General features: G+C 38.5%; 1 protein-coding gene across 4 annotated transcripts in view; it reads left to right on the top strand.

The window, feature by feature from the left end:
* Nucleotides 1-16,254, top strand: part of TBC1D15 (TBC1 domain family member 15) — a 70,842-nt gene that overhangs the window by 44,803 nt on the left and 9,785 nt on the right. For all 4 annotated transcript variants that reach the window (XM_040233876.1, XM_040233880.1, XM_040233878.1 and 1 more), the window contains 2 exons: nt 9,239-9,355; nt 14,723-14,823. In XM_040233876.1, coding sequence (XP_040089810.1) covers nt 9,239-9,355; nt 14,723-14,823 — 218 coding nt within the window. The remainder of the gene's footprint in view (nt 1-9,238; nt 9,356-14,722; nt 14,824-16,254) is intronic.

Here is a 16,254-nt window from a genome sequence, read left to right as displayed (position 1 = left end):
CATTTGCAACGGTGTGGCTGGACCTAGAGAGTATTATGTATGGTGAAATAAGAGAGAGGTGAAAGATGAATAATCTCCTTGCGGTGTGCGGGAGAGAGATGAAAGATGAATAATCTATTACCAGTTATATATGAAATATTAAAAAAATACAGTGAACCAAATATATATGAGAAAACAGAAACAGAATAATAGATGTAGAAAACAAACTCGTGGTTATCAGTGGGAAGCGGGATGGGCCAAGGTAGGGGTAGGGTGATAAGAGATACACACTACTATGTATAAGATAGTTACGCAAAGGGATATATTGTACAGTACAGAGAAAGGTAGCTGTTATTCTGTAGTAACTTTAAATGGAGTGTAATATATAAAAATATTATCACTGTGTTACATACCTGAAACTAATATAATACTGTAAGTCAATTATAGTTTAAAAAAAGAGAAATCATAATGGAAAATATATTAAAATGTGTGTTTAATATTCTTGGTTGTCTCTTCCAATAGGAATATGAGTGCAGCCAGTATAAGTACTAATATATTTCGAGTTCCAAAACATCAATTAAAGAAATGTTTAACTTTATTTGCTTGTTAATTTCATTAAAAAATGATCATATTCCTCCTTACAGAAATACCTTGTTTATTGTAGAAAAATTAGAAACTATAGATGAGCCTAAGAGAATGAAATAAAAATCTTTGTTTCTGTCGTTCAAAGAAAACAGCAATGGTTAAGAGGCTTTGGCTTATATCCTTCAAGACCTTCTTTAAATATACATATATTTTATTTTTTATTCAAATAAATGACTCCAGATAGTAAATCTTTATCAGTATTGAAGAACTGAATAACTTCATGTGGAAATATTTATTCTCTGAAGAAGAGATACTTGATAGAATTTTACATTAAAAGAATTAACCTTTACCAAATAGTTACGAGTTGTCTGGCTCTTATGATGAAGCCAGGTTGGTATACGTTACTGAAGGTGTGCATAGTTACTGCTGTACATGTTTACCTGACAAGTGCCGTTCATAACTTCCATTTTACAGATAAGAAAACTGAAGCATTGAGAGCATAAATGGCTTGTCCAAAGTCATATAGTTAATAAGAACAGTACCCAGTTTTAATGCTTACTGTTTCTTGCATGGCCTCTACGTAATTTTAGGATAGTTTTTGATAGTAGTGAAACCCACTTGTAAAATTCTTACATTTGGTTTTGTGTACCTGTAGCTTTATAAATAAAGATTTGAGGTATGCTTTTGACCACCATGATCATTACTATCATCCCATGAAAGAAAAATTTCTCTAAATCATAGTTAGGAATCCCAGCATAACAGACTGATTGGGCCGCTTTTGTAGACATAAAGACAAATGCTGAGATCTTTATTTGATTGAAAAAAATCTTTATTTTCCTGAAAAATAAATTAGACTGGAGGAAACCACATCCTTCCTCTGGTTAAGGCAAAAGTTTGGAGATCTTGAGGAATGGGGTTATCTGAAGTTTCCGCCTGAAGCCTCCTGCTATTTTCTGTTTCAGTAGGGAAAACGATAATGTACTGTTCCTTCCTGCTTAGAAACGTTGGGAGTGAAAGGGATCTTAGAGAAAAACGAACCCAGTGTTTTAAGCCCTTTCCTTCCGCAGGCCGTCCTTTCTTCCCTTTATCAAGCAGTAGCAGTGATGACTGATCTTCTCACTCTTTCCTGTGTCCTGTTTTCAGTTTCAATGAAATTGAAAGAAAAATTTAGATGTTTTAAATGCCTGTTATGTAATTTGAATTGAGGCAAAGTTTAGTGTAATTTTCTCATTTCTAGCAGATAATGAAATTGAAGTTCAGAAAAGGTTAGTAAATTATCTTAAGTCATCTATCTGGATCGTTCCATAGCATAGACTCTTTCATAATCAGATCTTTCAACTATACTGTGCTTTTTACAAATACAAGTATATAATGCATTCGTTTAAAAGCATTTTTTTTCCTGTTATACTTTTTCCCAAAAATATTCCTTAGGACTTTAGAAAAAATTACCAAAAGCTCTTTGTTGTTGTTAGGTATAAATTTTCTGTAGTTATTTTTTTTTAAATACATTTATTTTTGTCACACGGGTCTTCAGTGCTGCGTGTGGGCCCTCTCTAGCTGTGCAGCGTGGGGCTCTTCCTTGCTGCAGTGTGCGGGCTTCTCACGGTGGTGGCTTGTCTGGTCGCTGAGTACAGGCTCTAGCTGGACAGGCCTCAGTAGTTGCTGCTCTTGGGCTTTAGAGCGTGAACTCGGTAGATGTGGCACAGGGCTCAGCGGCTCTGCGGCATGTGGAATCCTCCTGGGCCACAGAGCGAAGCTGGATTCCTGCGAACCTGTGTTCCTGAATTGGAAAGCGGACTCATAACCACTTGACCACCAGGGAAACCCTGAATTCTCTGTATTTAAAAAAAAAAATGCAGATAAGCTGAGGGCTTGTGGATCATGCCAAGAAGGTGACTTTTATTTTAAATATGAAGAGGAACTGTTGAAGTATTTGAAGTAAAATCCTATTTATATTTTAAAGTCATTTTTTCTGCTGTATGTAAATTGGATTGAATCAAGATAAGAGTAGGAACAAGGAGACCACTTAGTAGGAATGACTCCAAAACAAGAGATGGTGGTGGTGGAGAAGTAGAGAGGTAGATTGATACAGGTTATATTTTGTGATAGAATTGGTAAGACTTTGTGAGAAATTAGGGATGGGACTATGTTTCTTGGCTTGAGAAATTGATCATTTGGTGGTGCTACTTACTGAGATGCCTGGAGTATCAGTTCAGTTCAGTCGCTCAGTTGTGTCTGACTCTGTGATCCCATGGACTGCAGCACGTCAGGCTTCCCTGTCCATCACCAACTCCCAGAGCTTACTCAAACTCATGTCCATTGAGGCAGTGATGCCATCCAACCATCTCATCCTTTGTCATCCCCTTCTCCTCCCACCTTCAGTCTTCCCCAGCATCAGGATCTTTTCCAATGAGTCACCTCTTCACATCAGGTGGCCAAAGTATTGGAGTTTCAGCTTCAACATCAGTCCTTCCAATAAACACCCAGGACTGATCTCCTTTAAGATGGACTGGTTGGATCTCCTTGCAGTCCAAGGGACTCTCAAGAGGCTTCTCCAACACCACAGTTCTTTGGCATGCAGCTTTCTTTAGAATCCAACCCTCACATCCATACATGACTACTGAAAAACCATAGCTTTGACTAGACGGACCTTTGTTGGCATGGAGTTGTTGTTGGCATGAAGTATAGTGAAATTGAATTAGATGTTACGTATATATCTTAAGGTAGGACATACAAATGGAATGTCAGGTGGCAGTAATCTGCAGTAGTCTGGGTAGGTTATATAAATTTGGTTATTATTAATGTAAATATTCATGGTAATAGATGATATCACCTAGGGAAAAAAGAGAGGCAGGAATACGAGTCTTTAGAGCATTGTTTCCTAACTTTGACTGCATGTTAGAATTACCAGGGGTCTTTTTAGAAATCATATTATTTTAGACAATCATATATTCATTTAATAAATATCCACTTAGTCCTTATTACTAGCGTGTGAGATGAGTGCAATTATGGGGTAGTTTGAGCACTCTTTGGCTTTGCCTTTATTTGGGACTGGAATGAAAACTGACCATTTCCAGTCCTGTGGCCACTGCTGACTTTTCCACATTTGCTCGCGTATTCAGTGCAGCACTTTCACAGCATCATCATTTATGATTTGAAATAGCTCAACTGAAACTCCATCACCTCCACTAGCTTTGTTTGTAGTGATGCTTCCTAAGGCCCACTTGACTTCACATTCCAGGATGTCTGGCTGTAGGTGAGTGATCACACCATCGTGATTATTTGGGTTGTGAAGATCTTTTTTGTACAGCACCTCTTCTTAATATCTTCTGCTTCTGTTAGGTCCATACAATTTCTGTCCTTTATTGAACCTATCTTTGCATGAAATGTTCCCTTGGTATCTCTAATTTTCTTGAAGTGATCTCTAGTCTTTCCCATTCTGTTGTTTTCCTCTGTTTCTTTACATTGATGCTGACGAAGGCTTTCTTATCTCTCCTTGCTATTCTTTGGAACTCTGCATTCATATGGGTATATCTTTCCTTTTCTCCTTTGCTTTTTGCTTCTCTTCTTTTCTTCCTCAGACAGCCATTTTGCCTTTTTGCATTTCTTTTCCTTGGGGATGGTTTTGATCCCTGTCTCCTGTATAGTGTCACGAACCTCTGTCTATAGTTCATCAGGCACACTGTCTATGAGATCTAGTCCCTTAAATCTATTTCTCACTTCCACTGTATAGTCATAAGGGATTTGATTTAGGTCATACCTGACCTAAATCACTTTTCTCCACTTTCTTCAATTTCAGTCTGAATTTGCCAATAAGGAGTTCATGATCTGAGCCACAGTCAGCTCCCGGTCTTGTTTTTGCTGACTGTATAGAGCTTCTCCATCTTTGACTACAAAGAATGTAATCAATCTGATTTTGGTGTTGGCCATCTGCTGATGTCCATGTGTAGAGTTAATGGCAGAAAGTGAAGAACTAAAGAGCCTCTTGATGAAAGTGAAAGAGGAGAGTGAAAAAGTTGGCTTAAAGCTCAACATTCAGAAAACGAAGATCGTGGCATCTGGTCCCATCACTTCATGGCAAATAGATGGGGAAACAGTGGCTGACTTTATGTTTTTGGGCGACAAAATCACTGCAGATGGTGATTGCAGCCATGAAATTAAAAGACGCTTACTCCTTTGGAAGGAAAGTTATGACCAACCTAGACAGAATATTAAAAAGCAGAGACTTTACTTTGCTAACAAAGGTCCGTCTAGTCAAGGCTGTGGTTTTTTCAGTGGTCATGTATGGATGTGAGAGTTGGACTGTGAAGAAAGCTGAGCGCCGAAGAATTGAAGCTTTTGACCTGTGGTGTTGGAAAAAACTCTTGAGAGTCCGTTGGACTGCAAGGAGATCCAACCAGTCCATCCTAAAGGAGATCAGTCTTGCGTGTTCATTGGAAGGACTGATGTTGAAGCTGAAATGCCAATACTTTGGCCACCTCACGTGAAGAGCTGACTCATGATGCTGGGAAGGATTGGGGCAGGAGGAGAAGTGGACGACAGAGGATGAGATGGTTGGATGGCATCACTGACTCAATGGACATGTGTTTGGGTGGACTCCAAGTGTTGGTGATGGACAGGGAGGCCTGGTATGCTGCAGTTCATGGGGTCGCAGAGTCAGACACGACTGAACTGAACTGAGTGCCTGTTACATATATGAGGCTTTCCTCTGGGCTCTGGGAATTCAGCAATGAAAAAACAGGCAAAATTCCTATGGGAAAGAGCAGACAGTAAACAAGATAAGTAAGTAATATATAACTTGGGTGACCAAGTTAAACCAGAGAAGGGTTTTACTGAGGATGTTCTATTTGAATAGAAACTTGAAAGTGGGAATGAGTGGGCCATGCACATATCTAGGTAACGGGCATCCCACGCGGAAAGGGATAGCTTGTGTTAGACTTGTTTATATCCAGGATCTCTGCATGTGTGAAGTACAGCTGGCAGATGTGGTCAGAGTGAGTTGAGGTTACAGTAGAAATGGTGGAGGTGTTGGTACAGATCACATAGAGCCTCGTAGTGCTTTGTAAAGACTTGAAGTTTTGCTTTGAGGGAAATGGAAAGGCAGTGGAAGATTTTGAGCCAAAGAGTAACGTGATTTGACTTGTTTTAACAAATCACTCTGGCTCCTATCTGGAGAATAGCTCTGGGGGACAGGGTGCAAGTAGAAAGGCCATTTGAGGCTGTGGCTGTAATTTGGGTGAGGGAGAATGGTGCCCAGTGTTTGAGTGTGGCTGGAATAGAGACTGAAGGAAGCCGAGGGCGTGTGCTGTGCAGCTGTCAGAGTGGAGGGCATCCTGCACAGAGGGTAGCAGCATGACCTAGACTTGTTTCTGCCACGTGACCTCCTTGTGTTTGGAAAATGGCAAGGAGAGCAGTGTGGCTCGAGGGGAGGGCGTTAGGTGAGGGGTGGAGGGAGTGAGTGGATGGTCTCAGTGTTGATTTTTACATGTATTTTGGAGGTTTCACAGATACATCAGTGTCAGACAAGAGCACAGACTTAAGAATGACAACAGGTTTTTAAGGTGAATGACTGGAAGTATAGAGTTGCTGTTTTCTTTTTTTATTATTAAAACAGGGATAACTGTGGGAGACTCAAGTTGGAAGGGGAATATTTAAAATTTAGTGTTGGACACATTAAGTTTGACAGTGCCTATTGGATTTCCTTAAGAGTAGGAAGTGGATATATTATGTGTGGAATTCAGAGGAGAGCTAGGGGCTGGGGATAGAAATTTAAGAGATCATCAACATATCGATCAGAGAAGGCAGTGGCAACCCACTCCAGTACTCTTGCCTGGAAAATCCCATGGGCGGAAGAGCCTGGTAGGCTGCAGTCCATGGGGTTGCGAAGAGTCAGACACGACTGAGCAATTTCACTTTCACTTTTCACTTTCATGTACTGGAAAAGGACATGGCAACCCACTCCAGTGTTCTTGCCTGGAGAATCCCAGGGACGGGGGCGCCTGGTGGGCTGCTGTCTATGGGGTCGCACAGAGTCGGACACGACTGAATCGACTTAGCAGCAGCAGCAGCAACGTACTGATGGTAGGAGACAGATGAAATTATCAAGGGTATGGCTGCATTTAGAGAAGAAGGGGTCTGATAACAGCCCTGAGGCACTTGAACTTGTAGAGAAGGTCGCTCAGTCATGTCTGTTTGCGACCGCATGGACTGCACAGTTATGTAGAGTCTTACCAAGACTGCCTCTTGTTAAGTACATGATTGAAGAAAAGCGAGAGAGTTAGTTGCTCAGTTGTGACTGACTGTCTGCCATCCCATGGACTGTAGCCCCCAGGCTCCTCTCTCCATGAAATTCTCCAGCCCAGAGTAATGGAGTGGGTAGCCATTCCCTTCTCCAGGGGACCTTCTCAACCCAGAGATTGAACCCAGTTCTCCCACATTGCAGGCAGGTTCTTTACCAGCAGAGCCACCAGGGAACAATTAGGAGAAATCAGCAAAGGAGGGTGAGAAAACAACCAGAGAAAAAGGAGAGGAGACGTGAGAATTTGTCCTGACGTTAGCTGAAAGCGTTTCAAGGAGTGACTGGGATGTTAAGTAAGATGAAAACTTGGATTGACTGTTGAGCAGAGCGATAAAGAGATCACTAAAAATTTTGATGGAAAAGGAGTTTTGGTGGAGTGGTGGATGTGACAACCTGATTGGAGTGAGTTCGAGAGGAAATGGGAAGAGGACATGGAGACAGTATATACAGTTCTTTTAGAAGTTTTGCTGTAACCAGAAAAAATGGGGCTGCAATTAGAGGGAAGAGTGAGGTTAAGAAAGATTTTTATGATGATAGAAGCAATTGTATGGTTGAATGCTGGATGAAACTAGAGAACGAGGCAAGAATTAACTGGGACCCTATCTTTGAGTAGCCAATAGGGCATGGCTTTTATGCACAAGAGGAGGCATTTGGTTGTAGCTACAATCACGGAAGCTTTGTAGCAATATGATAGAGGAGGAAGACTAGGGGTACAGAGGCTGCTGTGTGGTTAAAGTAGTAGGAATCTATGGAGTTCTCTTCAGATAACTTCCATTTTCTCAGAGATAGGAAGCAGGATCCTCAGAGGTAAGGTGTTGGGGGAGGATAACGTACTGGAGGCTTGGGAGAGGAGAAGATGTAAAATAATACAAAAAGAACGGAAACGCATGAGAGAAACAGAGCATGATTGCCAGGCAGGACCCCCTTGACGTTAGGAGTGGTGAAGGTGAAACGGAGCAGGCAGCACAGCTGTGCTTTTCGTCAGTGTTCGCTGCGTCAAGTTAGAGAGCTGCATTTAATGAGGGCTTAAAAAAAAATTCAGTGCTCATTTTCTTTCTAGAAACACTTTCCTTGTATCATTTTTGATACCTTTTTGTTTTCTGCCTGGCATGTCTACTAAATACACAAGAGGAAAGAAATACAGATAGTTCTTGAGGGCACAAATAATTTTTTACTGTGTTTAAAAACCTGTAAGGGAAGAATTTCTATGTTGGCATTATGACTAGGTAAATTGTGCTTGAGTTAATAAAAATAACTTACCATGTACCTCTTTATCAACCATGATATGAGAATGAAAGCTGTTTTTAAATGAAATTTGACATTTATAGCATGATTTGTTTGCTGTCGCTTTTCCTTGTTTGAACATGTATTCACAGTGTTCTATAGATAGGTGCTTATATTTATTGAATCAAGTGTAGTATCTTTTAGCAGAAAGCTAGACTATCGTCCTTATCATTTTTTAAACACTCTTACAGAATCTAAATTCATGCTATGTTAGATTCTATCTCTTCACAACAGTTAATTGAGAATGTTTTCAGATTATTCCATTTACTGGGGCAGGGATGGGGAAGAGAACAGTTATAACTTTTAAACAAAACTGATTATAGAGTAGGTTAATCACTTTAAATTTCTTTACATTATTTTTTCTTAATTTACTGAGGGGTTCAAGTTTGAGGAATGCCTTTTTAATTGTAAGGTGTTTCACAGCAATAAGTATCTAGGAGGTACCAGTTGAGATACACTCCTGGTGATGTTTCCAGATCTTTTTTTAGTGTCTTAAAATCATTTCCAGAAAAATGTGGATTTTCATTTTTTCAGAATTAAAATAGATTGCTTATATAAGCTGAATAATGTATATATGAGAATACGGAAGTAATTTGTCCTAAAGATGATTATGGAACATGACAAAGAAATTGATAATACTTCTTACAATGAATGAAACAATTATGAAAACAAATCTCTTTGATTACACTTGGCTGCATATTAACTTTTTTCATTACTGTTCTCAAATTCTACTGCCTATCACGTATTCATGATTGGCATTTTTATTGCTAACTAATGTGAACTGTTATTACTTGTTGTTGGTTTTAATTAATTAGAAATATTTCCTACTATTCAATTGAAAGGTTTGTGTTTAGATAAAAATTGAAAAATGTTTTAAAATATACCCAAGAGGAAGTGGACTGACTTTGGAAAAAAATTTCAAAATGTTAGCTTTATTGCTTATCTGAAATGGAATTTGATGAACTTTTTCATTAAGTAAAAGCTTAGTAAGAGAGTAAAATTAATAACAAGAAAAATAACTACTTGTATGATACGAGCTTCATAAAAATCTGTTATTCTAAAAGTTTTCAAATATGTGATTTTCTTTCTCAGAAAAAGATGTTAACAGAACAGATCGAACAAACAAGTTTTATGAAGGCCAAGATAATCCAGGGTTGATTTTGCTTCATGACATTTTGATGACCTACTGTATGTATGATTTTGATTTAGGTAAGTTCTCCTCTGATACCCTCATTTAAAGATGTATGTTTAATTTAGAATTTAAATTTCTTTAGCTGCTAGACATATGTAAAAAGCTCTGTGACCTAGTTTTTATAGGGGTTGTTCTACTGGGTGCTGGAAACTTAAAAGGCTGTGGTTCCCAGACCGTGCAGCAGAGAGCACCAGGCCGCTGCAGCAAACTGACAGGACCAGTGTTGGGTATTTCACACGTTTGAGGGAGACAGAGGGACATCTGTAGGACACTGCCCTAACTCCTAGCTGGAGTTGTTCAGGGTTTCAGCGCTAGATCACCACATTCCTTCCTTCTGATGAAGTTGTGTTTACAAAGGAGAGTTTTTGACTTTGCTGTGATAAGCAAGTACTGTGAGAAAATAGATGAGGATGGTGGCATCCAATTGGATTCCAAAGTTTGGGATGTAGTGTGGTGCCCAACAGGTCCTAAAGTTCATAGGATATAAGTATTTATTTAGTTGTTTGGATATGTTTAATAAATGGAAATATTATTAATATTTTTGAACCTGGGATGCCTTGGAAAAAAATTCCTGAGGCGTACGGTGACGTGAGAAAGTTTGGGAACCTTTTTTTGACAGGGTTCTCCCTTGTGAAGAAGAGTGCTGATTTGGTAGCACAGATAAGAGGTGCAGATGATTACCTAGGGCATGTAAAGCTCTACTCTCTGTTCTTGGTTAGTCTGCTTTCTACCAGGAATGGGCTGGCAAGACTGGGGCTGGAGGTTGGATTGGGGCATTGCATGGGGAGAGTGATGCTAAGGGCTAGAAAACCTGAGGAAACAGTATTTTAAGGGACGAGACGACTTGAGCTGTTTCTTTAAGGGACCAACAAACTCCCTAAGCATCCACCTTTAAGTGAGTGTAAAGAGTGGACAAGTTTCTCAGTTACCTACTGATGTTAGTGACTCCCAAGTAGAGGATACTGAGGGTAGATGTTTCCAGATTACCTTAATAGAACTTAAGACTTTGTTTTGGAGAAGGCAGTTGGGTATTTGTCGTATTAAACCCAAATGAATCTTGAACTGCGAGTATATTTTCTTCACTGTTTGTATCTATGAACCAAGAATTCTTCTTGGCTTCTTATATGTGGGTTAGGGAAAGATGTAAACTCTTGAGGATCTTGCAACATCAGGCTCTGTGACAGTAAGTAAATATCACAGATTTCTCTTTAAAATGTGAAATGTGCCCAGTCCTGTCGGGTCACACCTATAATGAACCCCAAATTGGATCACTGAAAATACTAGGGACTGGAATGCTTCTCAGGTGACTGAGTGTTGTCCTGCTCAATTTTGATTGTATTAGCAGCCTCTTTTAAGAAGTGGATTAATAATTCCAGTTGTAGGAATAAAGTTATATTGATTTAGAGAGTGACTCAGGGCTGCATAAGTAGTAAATACTGGACTGGGGGTAGAGGCCCAGCTCTTTATTTCAGGCTGGCATTTAAAAAAATATTTTTATTTATTTATTTGGCTGTTGTGGCATATGGGATCTACTTAGCTGACCATGGATTGAACCCAGGCCCCCCCCTGCTTTGGGAGCACAGAGTTTTAGCCACTGGACCACCAGGGCGTTTTCCAGGCTGACATTCTTACCTCCACACGTTCAGCACCCCGACCCATTGCCATTTCAGTTTCTGTCAACCACTGTTGGAAATTGGGCTTTTATCGTGGAGAACAAGAGGCATCCTCTCCAAAGGTAATTGTGAGGTAGGGATTAATGTATATTTTCAGAAGTTGTTCCTGAATATGCTCAGTTTTTCCAGGCGTTGAGTCCCAGACAAGCTATTTGGATAAATTGCTGTTTCCATTTGTCTATATTAACCCCACGTTCTTAAGTTATCTGAAACATACCCAGGGATTTTATTAAGAACTCTGGCATTGAAAGAAGCCAGGGTAGTTTTCGTGAAGCCCTGGACCAAATTGCTTGCTGTTTGACATGGATTTGAAGTAGCAGACAGTCACGTTTGACTCTTTGCAACTCCGTGGATTGTAGCCTGCCATATTCCTCTGTCCATGGAATTTTCTAGGCAGGAATACTAGAGAAGGTTGTCATTTCCTCATGGAGGGGTCTTCCTGACCCAGGAATTTAACTTGCATCTCTTGCGTCTCATGCATTGGGCAGGTGGATTTTTTACTAGCTCCCCCACCTTCTTGCTGTTTATTCATAGTAAAGTAACCTGGGCTGTAAATTTACTCTTGTAGTTGATTTTGTCTTATTGAGTTGTTTGGCTTCTTAGCCCACAGATGAGGTATCGGTGTGTTTGCATTTAATACAGTCTCATTAGTAGTGAGGAGGAAGGCAAAAACCATCAAAAGCAGACAGAAGACAAACATTACCAATAGCAGTTACTCAAGGAGGGGTAACTTTTACTTGGTGTAGACTGTACACCTAAGGTGTTTCTGTGGGAGGTACCTATTTTTTTTCTACAACGTATGTTTATAATCATGATCCTGAATAAACAACAGAAGGTTAAATTATACTCAGAATACTGTATGTAAGAAGGCAGGAGTGTGTCCAGTAGAAAAAAAATGATTTCCAATGCTTAAGATTTTTTTTTTTAAATTTTAGTCTCTAATAACTGAATAAGCTTCAGTTAACCTGGAAAATTGACCTATGTGAAGATGAAATCTTTCTTTTCTCTTTAAGAATGTGTACATTAGGATGATGAGTTCATTTCTAACACCTCCCAACTGAAACAACTTTGTTATGAAAATAATTTAGGGGAACTTCTTCAGACATTGTAGTAGTACTGATTAAGATGTACATCAGTCAGCACTAGTGCAGAATCTGAACATCACTGAATGCTAATTTAAACAGCTTTAATCTTTCTTTAATTAAAAGGAATTTGTACGTTAATTCCACCCCCACAACTCATGACATACCCCAAAGAACATCATGTATACAATAAAATAGATTTAAAGCAACAAGAGTATGAAGAATAATTTGACTAATTGACTTAACTAAAACTTACAGAAGAAATACAGTACTGATCTGGTATGAAAGCTGAAGACTTAAAGGATTAAATTAGCTTCTTAGACGTTTTTATTCATTATAACTGTATAATAAAACTCGTTTTCCCCCAGAAGAAAGGTGCTTTGTAAATCTTTTGACTAGCACACTTTGAAATAGTTCTGTTATAGACTGTAGGTAGTCTAACCCAGTAGAGTGGCACTCTTTTGCACTTTGTTGAATTCAGATAAATCTCCTTCATGCTCTGATCGGTTTAGCCTTTATGTTTGTCATCGCTTTCATGGTGCCCTTGCCATGTAGGAAAGTTTTGCTAATAACAGTCTAGTCTTCCTTCTAACACACTTCTTTTCTTAAGGAAAATGTTGTATTAGCCAGGGAAAGAAAGGAAGATTGCTTATAAGATATTGGCTTATGTAATTATGAAGACTGAAAGGTCCGCAGTCTGCCATCTATAAGCTGGAGACCCAGGAAAGCTAGTGGTGTAGTTTAAAGCCTTCAGAGAGCAGGACAGCCGTGGGATAGGTCTCATTCCTGAGTCTGAAGGTATGAGAACCAGGAGCACTGAGGGCAGATGTCTCAGGTCAGGCCACCAATTCAGTCTTCCTCCGTTTTTTGTTCTGTTCAGGCCCTCAGTGAATTGGATGATGCCCACTCACATCTCTGAAAGCCATCTGCTTTAATCAGTTCACCAATTCAAGTGCTAATCTCCTCTAGAAAAGCCTTTGCAGATACTCCCAGAAATAATGTCTAACCAGACATGTGGGCATCCTGTGGCTCACTCAGGTCGGCACACAAGACTCATCACCACGAGTGTGTCTCATGTTTTTAAAAAGCGTCCGCAACGAACTTGTATAAATGCTTACATTTAGGTATCACGTCATATGCTGTTTTTTTCTAGCTCTTTGCTCTAAATGTCTTGGCTACTCCATTGTTTGGCACTGTAATAAGGGACCCCAAGTTTGTGTGTGTGTGTGTGTGTGTGTGTGCACACTAATGTGCATGGAGCCATACTTTCCCACGGGGTGTAGTGCAGACATAGGTTGATGGGGATTAGGCGTAGCAGCAGGTGACAGGGAGAGGCTAATAGCAGATAGAACTAGACTTCTGTTTGTAAGGAGATCCTGAAGTGAACGGGTGTCTTTATTACACTTTTAACCCAAGTTTTCTTAAGAGACTTTGGCTTACCTGCTTCCTGGGGTCATTTTTAAAGCTTTCTTCCAAAATAGGAGGAATGATGTAAAATTATGTATAATTTCTTCAGAAATATCCCCTCTCCTTTAAAAATATGCATACTGTTTTAAATGACTTCAGTGCACATAGATTTTGGGGAATGATAAGAATGTAAGTTTTGGTTCTGCAAATGAAAGCCTGTTTTCCTCAGACTGTCATTGGGGGAAAAACTTCTCTGTGTAACTTTAACAAATACACAAGTTACCAAAGTTGAATGATAATATGTATGTGAAAAGCCTTTGTAAGAGCTCTTATCCCTTGGTTCATTCAGGTCTCTATATTTTAAGTTTGAAATCTAATTGTAAAATAGTTAAGAAAATTGAGGATTTTTAAGACTTTTGACATGGTCTGGTGAAAAGCAAAACTAAGACTTTCTGTTTTTTAAGGGAGGGGCCTGATTCTTTAACTTTCCAATTTTTCTTTTAATCAGGGCTTTAAATTAGTGTCATGATTGAGAAATTGTTAGAGCATCAAGAGAAAGATGGTTGAAATGGTAGTTTTAGATACAAAATATTGATTGGATTTAAGTCCGTTTGCTAGCATTGATTGGGTTAGAGTAACAGCAAAAGGAAAAAAAAGAGAAATTAAAAGAGGTAATTTTGTTGTGGTTATTTTTGTGTGGGTTACCAATGTCTGGTTGCTAAATCAGTTGGATCCTTTTTAGTTCTTATTTCACTTGGCTTATTCATGGCAGTTTAGTGGTGTTCTCTACTCTGACCTTGCAGCTTCCTTCCCCTTGACCTTTTCCAACATTCTTCTCCCGTGCTTTCCCTCTCTTTCCTCTTAACTGTTCTTTCGCAAATCTTCTTTGACTATATTCTTTTCAGTTTGATGTTTCTCTGTGTTTCCCATCATCCCTCTTTATCATAATGCTTTTGCACATAATTTTTTAGTATTATCCTCTCCTGATAGTGATACCTACACTGAGACACAGCAGTTACATATCTGCTTTGACCTCTCGAGCACCTCCCATTTCTCACCTGGTTGCTAGATTTCCTCCTCGTTGTTTAAGAACATCAGCATACACAAGTTTGTGAAACCCGAAAAAGATGTAATTTTAAGTGAGTTGGTGGAGATATGCATAGATGGATACAGAAAGTTTAGGTTTTTAGAGGTATGATTAGTTTCTCTTATTTATTTTAAGGCTATGTGCAAGGAATGAGTGACTTACTTTCACCTTTGTTATATGTGATGGAAAATGAAGTGGATGCCTTTTGGTGCTTTGCCTCCTACATGGACCAAATGGTAAGAAGAGAGATTCCTTCTTTTAATCAAGCTAATTTTGAATATTTTAGTTATATAATAATCTTATTATATAAAATGGATGTTTATATTTAGCCAGTCATGGTAGAACTTTAAAAAAATTGCTCAGTTGTTTGTTTCTTTTCAAGAGGCTTGGAAATGCTGGTAATATTTTTAATATAAAAAGTAGATAGTAAGTGCCTATAGAATAGGAATAATCAGGATTTAATATTGGTAAATGCTTATGATCTGCAGAAGGGTAATGAGTCATAGAATATTGATGAAGTAGATGATTCAGTTCTTGTGAGGTAGTTTCATTTCATCTGTTTCCGAGATAAAGCTTAGTCATGCCAAGTAATATCCTTACCTTTTGTGAACATTTTAGATTTTATCATTATAGTGACTGATTTGTCTCCAGATGTTTTTGAACTATTTGTAACATTGACACTTTCTTAGTTTTTTCATAAGCATGTGATTATTAGAGTTGAACTATCTATATACATATTATTACAAAGAACATTTTATCTATTATCATTGATATATCTTAGAGACAGAGTTCTAGGACAATAGTACAGAGAGAGTATTAACAGAAAAATAAAATAGAACGGTCTTCTCAAGTAATCTTTAGAAAGTGGAAGGGGAAAAAAAAGCAAAGGGGCTAAGAGCAGATAAAAGCATATGAAATCCAAAGACCTGACTACATAGGTCTCTGTACTTGTTTCAAAATAAAATTAATATACTTAATGCTGGCCCTTGATGGTCGGATATTGAAATGGCTGTAAGGGGATAAAGATTTCAAATATGTAATCATACGCAGTGATTGCTTGTAATATAGAATCTGGGATACAGATGTGAAACTTTTTGATTGCTTCTGTTTTTTGATGACTTCTCTTCTGCCTCTCTTGCTTGCCTGTTTTTCTTTGTCTCAGTTTTATCTGTTTTCTCAAGTCTCTCCTCCATGGTTCCAACTCATCGTTACTTCACCTAGTTCATTTCCATTCTTAATAAGATTTGATAGTTTTAAAATATTTTTTTTACTATTAAAGTAATAAGTAGTCAAATTATATAGTCCTTTACCATGAATTAATATTTTTGGATTATTTAGAAAGATTATTAATTGCAGTAATCTGGTAATATCATGGTTTGTTTTCTTTACCTTTTTGATTGGTTGATTTTTACCTGCCTTCTTTGTTCCATATACTTAGTTCCATAAGTGCTCTAGAAACCTGATGCATTTGTTATAAAGGTCTGTACAACTGATAAAAATTGTATAAAAACTGCTGTTTGTTTTCCTTGTGTTTTTGTTGTTTATTCTCTTTTCACTAGAGCTAGTATGATAAAGAGGTCCTGTCTTTGTTTAACTCGTTCTGTGATATGCTTTCAGAATTTTCCTGATGCTTGACATGAGGTGTTTGTTCAACAGAGTTTTGTAAA

This window comes from Oryx dammah, unplaced genomic scaffold (genome assembly GCF_014754425.2).
Source record: "Oryx dammah isolate SB20612 unplaced genomic scaffold, SCBI_Odam_1.1 HiC_scaffold_29, whole genome shotgun sequence".
NCBI classification, from domain to species: Eukaryota; Metazoa; Chordata; class Mammalia; order Artiodactyla; family Bovidae; genus Oryx; species Oryx dammah.
Note: the sequence above shows the minus strand (reverse complement) of the source record. Positions and strands in the feature narration are given on the sequence as shown.